This window comes from Hyla sarda, chromosome 1 (assembly GCF_029499605.1).
Source record: "Hyla sarda isolate aHylSar1 chromosome 1, aHylSar1.hap1, whole genome shotgun sequence".
NCBI classification, from domain to species: domain Eukaryota; kingdom Metazoa; phylum Chordata; class Amphibia; order Anura; family Hylidae; genus Hyla; species Hyla sarda.
In genome coordinates, this window is record NC_079189.1 from 485,657,554 (window position 1) to 485,669,261 (window position 11,708).

Genomic DNA, 11,708 nt, shown 5'->3' on the forward strand with positions numbered 1-11,708 from the left:
GTGAACCCAGCCTAAATAAGTGTTGTCCACTGGAAATAAATCCGGTGTGGTGTAAACTGCCCTGGTGTACATCCCTGTATTCCCATGTATACCTGAAAAACCAAAAACATGACAAAAAAAAACAACTGTTTGGCCGTCAGTGAGGTGAGGCAGCCGTCAGTGAGGTGAGGCAGCCGTCCATGAGGGAACAAGAACTTATCCGTTTTCCTCTTCTGATCCGTTCAGAACAGACGGCCCGTATTGTTGGTGTGCGGGGCTGGAACAACCGGAGTAACGACCCCTGGATGAGCACTGGGGGCGGGGGCTGGGCAGGCACTATCCAGAGGAAGGAGCCCCCCTCCCTTCCCCGCTCTTGCTGACGTTGCGGGCCGGCAGGCGATGACATCTGGGCAGATGTCGGTGGGGGACGCGCTGAGGATGTACCGGACGCTGCTGCTCCTGAGCTTCACCCTGTACGCGTTACCGGGGGCGGAATGTTACAAGAAACGTGGCCCGGCCGTCACCCATAAGGTAATGCACGGCGGGCACTGCAGGTACAGGGGGCGCACTATGGGTGGGGGGCACCGAGCTGCCTGAGCGGAGACGTTCCTGGCACTGGGGGCACGTTGTGTCCTCTCCTTATATAGAGACATAGTTGTGTTAGGAACTTTTCCCAGGCCATGGGCTCTTCCTTATAGTAAATACTGGGCACAACTTTCCTGCAGTCCCTTCAGGATATTGGGGGATTGTATTATGGAAGCTTATAGGACTGCTGTGGTCCTGTGACCATAATACGGATGGGATGTCATCCATAGTGAGGGCTGAATTAGACCAGTGTTTACCAACCAGTGTGCCTCCGGCTTTTGCAAAACTACAACTCCCAGCATGCCCGGACAGCCAACGGCTGTCTGGGCATGCTGGGAGTTGTAGTTTTGCAACAGCTGGAGGCGCACTGGTTGGGAAACACTGGATTAGGCTGGGTTTACATAATATTTTTGCCATACTGTTTTCAATTCCTTTTTCTAAAGAAAACCGTATGGCAAAAAAACGGATGGAACAGTATGGGAAAAAGTAAGGCTGCATTCACACCACGTTTTGTACATACGGGTGCCGGAGACGGCTGGGGGAGGGGCAAACCAGGCGCTCCCGTACCCCAGCCGGATCATCCCGTGACTCCATTTACTTTAATGAGCCGACTGGAGTCAAACGGTGACTCCGGTCGGCTCAGTTTTTTGACCCGTATCCGGTTTTGGACCGGGCCTAAATCCGTAGTATACTACGGTTTTAGGTCCGGTCAGGAAACCGCATACAGGTCAAAACTGAGCCGACCGGAGTCACCGTTTGACTCTAGTCGGCTCATTAAAGTAAATGGAGTCACGGGCTGATCCGGCTGGGGTACGGGAGCGCCTGGTTTGCCCCTCCCCCAGCCGTCTTCGGCACCCGTATGTACAAAACGTGGTGTGAATGCAGCCTAAACCATATGCGTTTTTTAAACTGTATACTGTTTTTAAAAGTGCGTACAGTTCCGTCCGTTTTTATAAAAAAAAAAAAAAACATACGTTTTTGATAATTTTGTCAATTTTTAATGGGAGGGGTGTTGGGTGGGGACTTTACGATGCAAATGCGCATGTGCAAAGTAAAAAAAACGTATACGGTTTCCCGTATGGAACTGTATACATGTGCATTTCCCATTAAAAAAAAAAGTATGTGGTTACAGTATGGTTTTTAAACCGGAGTCAAAACCGTGGTTGACCACGTTTTTGTCTCCGGTTTAAAAACCGTACTACAACCGCATACTTTTTTTTAACATGGCCGTCAATGGGAAAGTCACATGTATATGGTTCCATACGGGGTATACGGTTTTTACTTTGCACATGCGCATTTGCATCCTAAAGTCCCCACCCAACACCCCTCCCATTAAAAATTGACAAAATTATCAAAAATGCATGTTTTTTTTTTTTTTTTTTTATAAAAATGGACGGAACTGTATGCACTTTTAAAAACAGTATACAGTTTAAAAACACATACGGTTTACTTTTTCCCATACTGTTCCATCCGTTTTTTAGCCATACGGTTTTCTTTAGAAAAACGGATTGAAAACAGTATGGCAAAAACGTGATGTGAACCCAGCCTAATGTTCACATCTACGTTCGGGGAGCACCGTCCGTCGCAGAATCTGTTTAACAAGCAGGACTATATAACGCAGTCATTTTTTTGTCCGATCACATCCTGATAAAGAAAATGACACCAGTCGAAAACCAGACAGACCCCCCCCCCAATAAAATCAACAGGAACCCCCAGCTCCATCTTTTGTCGCTGGCCCCAAAAGGAGCCGTTGCATCTTCAGTAACCAAGAGCTGGATCCGTCACATACAGACAATGATGCCCAACGTGCCCCGTTGACTTGTAGTGGCTTCCACCATGGTGGTGGTCGTTTTACCAGACAGTATAGTGCAGCACTATTTTTTTTTTTCCATCAAATATGATGGAAACTGTGACTGCATGTGCACTGCAGGTGTGAACAGAGCGCAGATAGGGTTTTTTTGGGGGGGCAAGCAAAAACATTTCTGCAAGGCCTATTCAGGTTAATGGGGCGACTGTAGAATTTGCATTTATTGACGTTCTGAAGAGGCGTCTCCAGATGAATTCTGTGGAGGAATATTTGGAAGTTTATATATAATTCTGGAGAATGAAGCGAGCCCCTCTCCTTGATACTTGCGGAGGAGCGCTCTATCCCTGGAATGTTTACACTCAACTGAAGACTTCAGGGCAAACTTCTAGGACTGTGAACAATGTGACCTTGGAGGCTTCTGGAGACCTTTTCTCATTGCCTGTGTGGTGTCACATTCAGGTACTGGAGGAACAAGATCACATGTCTCCATCACATTCCCCAGACTCCTGAGAAGATGTTCCATGTACTGGCGTGTGACTCCTTGTGTGTAACATATGTTCACTTCTTCTTGATCTAATACAAGGGTTTTTTTTGCAGGTTTTTTTCGACATAAAAATAGGTGAGCGAGATATTGGTCGCATTGTCATTGGTTTATTCGGGAAGGTGGTTCCAAAGACAGTGAAAAACTTTGTCACATTAGCATCAGGAGAAGTAAGTATATTATGCATCTTCACATATTCACCAGAACTGCTGGAAATACACAGTACTTGTCTGCCATCCAGGTGCCAGTCACTGCTCACCAGTACATCTCTGCCACCCAGGTGTTAGTCACTGCTCACCAGTACATCTCTGCCATCCAGGTGCCAGTCACTGCTCACCAGTACATCTCTGCCACCCAGGTGTTAGTCACTGCTCACCAGTACATCTCTGCCATCCAGGTGCCAGTCACTGCTCACCAGTACATCTCTGCCATCCAGGTGCCAGTCACTGCTCACCAGTACATCTCGGCCATCCAGGTGCCAGTCACTGCTCACCAGTACATCTCGGCCATCCAGGTGCCAGTCACTGCTCACCAGTACATCTCTGCCATCCAGGTGCCAGTCACTGCTCACCAGTACATCTCTGCCATCCAGGTGTTAGTCACTGCTCACCAGTACATCTCTGCCATCCAAGTGCCAGTCACTGCTCACCAGTACATCTCTGCCATCCAGGTGCCAGTCACTGCTCACCAGTACATCTCGGCCATCCAGGTGCCAGTCACTGCTCACCAGTACATCTCTGCCATCCAGGTGCCAGTCACTGCTCACCAGTACATCTCGGCCATCCAGGTGCCAGTCACTGCCATCCAGGTGCCAGTCACTGCCACCCAGTTGTTAGTCACTGCTCACCAGTACATCTCTGCCACCCAGGTGTCATTCACTGCTCACCAGTACATCTCTGCAATCCAGGTGCCAGTCACTGCTCACCAGTACATGTCTGCCATCCAGGTGTCATTCACTGCTCACCAGTACATCTCTGCCATCCAGGTGCCATTCACTGCTCACCAGTACATCTCTGCAAACCAGGTGCCAGTCACTTATCACCAGTACATCTCTGCCATCCAGGTGCCATTCACTGCTCACCAGTACATCTCTGCAAACCAGGTGCCAGTCACTTATCACCAGTACATCTCTGCCATCCAGGTGCCAGTCACTGCTCACCAGTACATCTCAGCCATCCAGGTGCCAGTCACTTCTCACAAGTACATCTCTGCCATCCAGGTGCCAGTCACTGCTCACCAGTACATCTCTGCCATCCAGGTGCCAGTCACTGCTCACCAGTACATCTCTGCTATCCAGGTGCCAGTCACTGCTCACCAGTACATCTCTGCCATCCAGGTGCCAGTCACTGCTCACCAGTACATCTCGGCCATCCAGGTGCCAGTCACTGCTCACCAGTACATCTCTGCAAACCAGGTGCCAGTCACTGCTCACCAGTACATCTCTGCCATCCAGGTGCCAGTCACTGCTCACCAGTACATCTCTGCTATCCAGGTGCCAGTCACTGCTCACCAGTACATCTCTGCCATCCAGGTGCCAGTCACTGCTCACCAAATACATCTCTGCCATCCAGGTGCCATTCACTGCTCACCTTCTCACTCCTTTGGGAAAAATAATAAAGACCCCCTCTAAAGTTGAGCACAGTATGGGAACATTTTTACATCCATATGAGGCCTTGTTTACATCACGATTTGTGCCTCCCAGGCATGGATACGTCAGGGAATTGTCAAAATGACATGGGGACATGCCCGTGCTCCGACATGCACAGGCCCGATTCATTTCAGTTGTCCAAGCATAGTCAGCTAGTGACTTCATTTGGGTAATTTCCTGAGCAGATCATTTGTTTGGAAAATGACCTGAATGTAGTCACTAGATGCTTCCCTTGCGCCAATAAAATAAATAGGGCCTGTGCGTGCACGGATACACCAGCATGTCATTTTGACAGTTTCTTGGGTTATTTTGCCACGCAGGCACAAATCGTGATGTGAACCTAGCCTTACATCTGCAAGTCCTGGACTGTCCATGGTTCTGATGACCTGAATTGACAGCATGGTAGTAATCTCATAATAATCTTCATTGGGGAGCTCCGTCACAGAATCTGTTCAACTAGCAGGACCTGAACGGACTATAGAACACTGCAAGCAATCATTTTTAATCCAACCAGATCCTGGTAAATAAAGGGACACCAGACAAAAACCAGACAGACCCTATTAAAGTCAATGAGACCACCCGGCTCCATTTTCTGTCGCTAGACCCAAAAGGAGCCACAGACACAGATTTTTTTAAAGGGGTACTCCAGTGCTTAGACATCTTATCCTCTATCCAAAGGATAGGGGATAAGATGCCTGATCGCGGGGGTCCCGCCGCTTGGGACCCCCGTGATCTTGCACGCGGCACCCCGTTTGTAATCAGTCCACGGAGCGTGTTCGCTCCGGGTCTGATTACTGGCGACTACAGGGCCGGCGGCGTGTGACGTCACGCCCCCGTCACGCCTCCGCCCCCGTGTGATGTCACGCTCCGCCCCTCAATGCAAGTCTATGGGAGGGGGCGTGACAGCTATCACGCTCCGAGGACTGATTACAAATGCGGTGCCGTGTGCAAGATCATGGGGGTCCCCAGTGGCGGGACTCCCACGATCAGGCATCTTATCCCCTATCCTTTAGATAGGGGATAAGATGTCTAAGCACCGGAGTACCCCTTTAAGGCCCTGTTCTCATCTGTAATCTTATTTCAGTAACCAAGAGCTGGATCCATCACATTACAGACACCAATGATGTCTAACATGCAACATTTTTTCTATAAAATTTGATGGAAACTGTGTCTGCTCAGCCTAAAACATAGGGTTGTTTTAGGGACAAGCAAATACTTTTCTGCAAGGCCTATTCAGGTGAATGGGGCAACTATAGAACTTGCATTGCATTCATTGACGTGCTGTATACGAAAGAGATTCCCCAGATGAAGGTTCTCCAGATGAATCCTGTGAAGTTTATCTTTAATTGTGGAGAATAAGTTAAATACCTCTCCTTGATACGTGCTGAGGAGCGCTCTACCCCCTGGAATGTCCACACTGATCTAAAGGCTTCAGGGCAAACTCCCAAGACTGCGAACAATGTGACCTTGGAGGCTTCTGTACATCTGCAAGTCCCGAACTGTCCATGGGTCTGATGACCCGAATTGACAGCATGGTAGTAATCTCATAGTGATCTATAATGCTGTCAGTACGTGTAAAAATGTGACGTTATTCTTATGTTAATCTTTCCTTAGATGACAATTTATTCATTCATATATAGGGGGAATTACAGTAACAGCAAACAGCAATCCACTATTGTTTTCGACCTACGTTACCATGTGTTATAAATAAAATTTATTAAAAAAAATAATAATAATGAAAATGCAAAAATAAAAGCCCAAAATGGGATGTGTCCTTAAGGGGTTAAAGCACTGTGCACCCAAATGAACAGACTAAAAGGATTTTATTTATTTGACTTGACTTAAAAAAAACATAGGGAAACAGTCAAGTTAATATATATATATATATATATATATATATATATATATATAGTTTTAGAAAACAAACTAAGGCTCTGTTGGGAGCTTCCAATCACTGATTCTGTCAGCTTTCACTAGACTATACAAAGACTGTATTTACTTCTGTTCTGCCAATAGACAATCCACAGAGCCCAATGGACCCCATTATAAGTGAATGGGGTCTTGTGGGCATCACTGGTGTCAATTTAGTAATGGATTCAGCTTACATTGTAAACAGAAGCCACAATGCAGATGTGAACAGTCTGAATATCTTAAAAGGGATCTGTCAGCTCTACATCATGCTCAGAGCTCAACTAGGAGACTGCTGAGCTGCAGTACAGGTCTCCCTGCTATGGCTAATCGATGTACATGTCTTGGCTTCCAGCACTAAACACTTAAAGGTGTACTCCCATGGAAAACTTTTTATTTTTAAATCAACTGGTACCAGAAAGTTGAACAGATTTGTAAATTACAGTGGTCCCTCAACATACGATGGTAATCCGTTCCAAACGGACCATCGTTTGTTGAAACCATCGCATGTTGAGGGATCCGTGCAATGTAAAGTATAGGACAGTGGTCTACAACCTGCGGACCTCCAGATGTTGCAAAACTACAACACCCAGCATGCCCGGACAGCCAACGGCTGTCCGGGCATGCTGGTTGTTGTAGTTTTGCAACATCTGGAGGTCCGCAGGTTGTAGACCACTGGTATAGGAAGTTGTACTCACCTGTCCCCGCCGCTCCGGACCGTCACCTCTGCCCGGGAAGTCACCGTCTATCGCTGTCACCGCATCCCCGAGGTGTCCCCGCCGCTCCGGTAAGGCCTCTGCTTCCCCGGCATCCGCGCTCTCCGTCGCCGCCATCACGTCGCTACGCACGCCGCTCCTATTGGATGACGGGACGGCGTGCGCAGCGACGTGATGATGACGATGGAGAGCGCCGACGATGAAGGGGATCCTGAAGAGGACGCGCCGGAGCCCCGAGGACAGGTAAGTGATCGTCAGTGGACCACACGGGGCACCGTAAACGGCTATCCGGTGGCAGCTGAAACAGTCTGCGCTGCCGGATAGCTGTTTATGTGATGGCCCCGACATACAAAAGTATCGTATGTTGATGCTGCCTTCAACATGCGATGGCCTCTGAAATTATCGTATGTCGGGGCCATCGTATTAAAAAATCTTAATCCTTCCAATACATTTTATGAGCTGTATAGTAGAGAAAATGCTTTTCTTTTTGGATTTCTCTGATGTCACGACCACAGTGCTCTCTGCTGACCTCTGCTGTGCATTTTAGGAACCGTCCAGAGCAGCATATGGAGATTTTCTCCTGCTCTGGACAGTTCCAAAAATGGACAGCAGAGGTCAGCAGAGAGCACTGGTTGTGACATCAGAGAAATCCAAAAAGAAAAGCATTTCTTCGGTAGTATATAGCCCCTAAAAAGTACTGGAAGGATTAATATTTTTTAATAGAAGTAATTTACAAATCTGTTTAACTTTCTGGCACCAGTTTCCACGGGAGTACCCCTTTAAGGCAGGGAGTGGTGCGGAGTGAGAAGGTGTGCATGCTGCTGCTTGGCAAAGCCTCCTTTACACTTGAGCTCTGAGCATTCATATAGAGTTGACAGATTCCCTTTAAAGACCATTATTAAAAAAAAAAAGTTTGCTTTGTCACAGAGACATGTCAAAAGTTTGGATCTGTTATAGACAGCGGTGGGACCAGCGATGATTTGCAGCGATTTTTGTCTGTTTTGCTCGACAGCCCCATTGTGACATGTCTGTGTGTCATGTCAAATGTTTTTTTTATTTATGACAGGTACATTTTAAAATCTGTTTAGGTGAGAAGAAGTGTAATACATTTAAACTAATAATTTAAAAATAGGATTTGGTCATAGCAGCCAATCAGATTCCAGCTGCCACTACACAAAGGGTTTTATACATTTCTAGACTGATCGTTATTTGGAACATCTTCAATTTACCTTGTATTAGGTATAATAAATGTTCCCTAATGTCTTATTAGCCCCTATTGGTGATATCATCCCTAGGAGCCACGTCACTCAGTTTCCTCAGTGCTGTTTATGGAGAAAGTGTCAGAATGTTAAATCAATTACAAAACGCAACGTGGAAACATGGTTGATGTCCATGAAACATGACTCTAGCCTCCCGGCTGACAGGGAAGCGCCTGTGTACTGTGTGGGTAATGTCAAGAGCAGCTGGCAGCCAATCCGGATGTGCACAAAGCCATCTCTGTTTCTATTTAAGCACAATTATCTAAGATTACACTTGGAAGTATATGTCAGTAAAAGTACAGGCTGATTTTCTTTTTCCAAATATGTACCCTATAAGCCTGTGCACATTTTATTAGGACCAAAAAGGCAATAAAAAGCAATGGTCCAGCCAGACTGGAATGGACTGAGACCCACAGATATCTTCACCTTTCCATTACTTTCCATGTGTTTACTCTTGTGTTTCTTCATTTTAGAAAGGTTACGGCTATAAAGGCACCAAGTTCCACAGAGTTATCAAAGACTTTATGATCCAGGGCGGAGATTTCACAACTGGAGACGGAACCGGAGGTACAGTTTTATACCTTTCAGGCCCCACATCTTTCTCATCACTTGTTAAAATAAACAGTTGAGAAGAATTGAGAAATATGCCATGCACATTTATAAATTTGCATTAATGCGGTATTCCAGTATAATAAAGTTTTTTAGATGGAGGGGGAGGGGGGGGGATTTAGAAACCTACTGTATTTTTCACCATATAAGAAGCTCCGGCATATGAGACGCACCCAATTTTAAAGGAGCAAAATTTAGAAAAAAAAGATTCTGAACCAAATACAATGTAAAGTATAGGACAGTGATCTTCAACTTGCGGACCTCCAGATGTTGCTAAACTACAGATCCCAGCATGCCCGGACAGCCGTTGGCTGTGTGGGCATGCCAGGAGTTGTAGTTTTGCAACATCTGGAGGTCCACAGGTTGAAGACCACTGGTATAGGAGGTAATACTCACATGTCCCCGCCGCTCCGGACCGTCACCGCTGCCCTGGATGTCGCGCCCTCCATCGCTGTCGCCGCGTCCCCGGGGTGTCCCCGTCGCTCCGGAACGTCTCTGCTGCCCGGTATCCTCGCTCTCCGTCGCCGCCATCACGTTGCTACGCATGCCGCTCCTATTGGATGACGGGACGACGTGATGACTACGAAGGAGAGCGCAGGCCATGCAGGGGATCCCGGCACGGAGCAGTCATTCGCCGATCGGACACCGAGGAGGCAGGTAAGGTCCCTCCCGGTGTGAGCAGCCGGGTTAGTTTCACTTTCGCTTCAGTAGCAGTGGTCAGCTTTGATCGCCGCATCTGAAGGGTTAATATAGGGCATCACCGCGATCAGCCGCAGGGACCGCCACGATATGACAGGATTTTAATGTGTATTCGCCCTATAAGAAGCACCAACTTTTCCCCCCCCCAGTTTTGGAGAAGAAAAAGTGCGTCTTATACGGCGAAAAATACAGTACTAACTTGCCTAATGCAATCCCTCACACTGTTCAAGCTACTTCAGGTCTGCTCTTCACTTAATCCTGCTATGAGATGGGACATCAGAGCAGGACCTGCCTGCTCAGCCAATCACTGGCAAAGATGGGACACCACTGCAGTAGTCATTGGCTGAGTGGCTAGGTTGTGCTCTTCTAAGAAGCAGAGAACGGTGAGCTGCAGGGAATCAGGGTAGGCAAGTATGACTGGGTTCACACTGCATTTTGTGGCCATTACAGTACATTTATTGTATACAAAAACAGTCAATTACACTATTGTGTACAGCAAAAAAAAAAAAAAATACAGTATACATTGCAATCCGTTTTTTTTTTTTTAACACATAAGATTTCTGCCAAAGTCTTTCACAAAGGATATGATAAATTGCCAAACGATTTTGTGTTGCAGGAAGAAGCATCTACGGAGCAGACTTTCCTGATGAAAATTTCAAGCTGAAGCATTATGGTATTGGTTGGGTGAGCATGGCAAATGCTGGGCCAGATACAAATGGGTCACAGTTCTTCATATCCACGACTCGACCTTTGTGGCTGGATGGAAAGCATGTTGTCTTTGGAAAAGTTCTAACTGGCATGGTAAGGACTTCTAATGTGTGTTTCTAGAGATTATGAGCTATGCCTCTGCATGGACATTTACTTATAGTCAGGAAACTGCTTTTTATATAACCGTTTCATGTGTAGGAAGTAACCTGTGGTCCCAGAGCTGGCACAGAACTGTATGTATCACTTTGCTACCTGTACATACATGTGAATAACAATCTACTATCACCTTCTTCTATAACAGGCTTTGGTTCATGCCATAGAGCTCCAGCAGACTGATAACAAAGATCGCCCTTTACAAGACTGCGTCATAGTGAACAGTGGACAAATCACAGTAAAGGAACCATTTGTGGTTGAAGTGGATGACTGGAAAGATTAGGAACATAGAAAAAAATACCAAACTTTTCATACACTATTTTTTGTAAAAGATGTCTAATAAATGTAAATATATGTCAGATTGTGTACTTCTGTATAAATAGACCACAACCAGAGCTGCTGGACAAATCTACACTGGCTACTGAAAACATAAGACCACTGTGTTATTTAAAGAGTATCTGTCATCAAATAAAACTTTTGATACATTGTTCTTCATGTAGATTAATTACTCTTTGTAATTTATTCTCTGTAAAAAAAAAAAAAATCCCTCTTTCTATTTCTTTTAGCATTGAAATTTAGACCACTAGGGCTCTGTTATCTCTCACTCTCCGCAGTGTGTGCATAGGCTTTGGACAGAACATCAGCACAGATCTCGCTCCCTGCCTGTTAATCAGCACTGTGCACAGTCTAAAGACGACACAGGCTCTTGACCCCGCCTCCTGTCTTTTGTTCACGCCCCCTTAGAAATTAAGAAACCTGGCTGGCCGTGCTCACTGCAGCGCTGATGGTCTTAGCAGGACGAGCTCTGATCTCCCTCCTCTCTGTATGCCTCATGCTGTGCATAACAAGGAGAGGAATAGACAGGGAAGGGCGGAAGTGTTACTCGGCAGTAGAGATGAGCAAAGTTACAGTGATTCGATTCGTCACAAACTCCTCTGCTCGGCAGTTGATGACTTTTCCTGCATAAATTAGTTCAGCTTTCAGGTGCTCCGGTGGGCTGGAAAAGGTGGATACAGTCCTAGGAGTCTCCAGCCCACCGGAGCACATGAAAGCTGAACTAATGTATGCAGGCTAAAGTCAGCAACTGCCGAGCAGG

At 46.5% G+C, this 11,708-nt stretch overlaps 1 protein-coding gene across 2 annotated transcripts; it reads left to right on the top strand.

Annotated features, from left to right (window-relative positions):
• The first annotated feature begins 255 nt into the window (after window positions 1–255).
• PPIC (peptidylprolyl isomerase C) lies at window positions 256–11,306 on the top strand. 2 transcript variants are annotated; one of them, XM_056552379.1, is made up of 5 exons: window positions 256–510; window positions 2,969–3,082; window positions 8,917–9,010; window positions 10,368–10,552; window positions 10,761–11,096. In XM_056552379.1, the coding sequence occupies exons 1-5, from the start codon at window positions 379–381 to the stop codon at window positions 10,893–10,895; spliced, it is 660 nt and encodes a 219-aa protein (XP_056408354.1). In that variant the 5' UTR covers window positions 256–378; the 3' UTR covers window positions 10,896–11,096. The 2 variants fall into 2 exon arrangements, with proteins under 2 accessions (XP_056408354.1, XP_056408353.1); XM_056552378.1 differs by lacking the exon at window positions 256–510 and adding an exon at window positions 2,610–2,830 and having other exon boundaries at window positions 10,761–11,306.
• The last annotated feature ends 402 nt before the right edge of the window (window positions 11,307–11,708 follow it).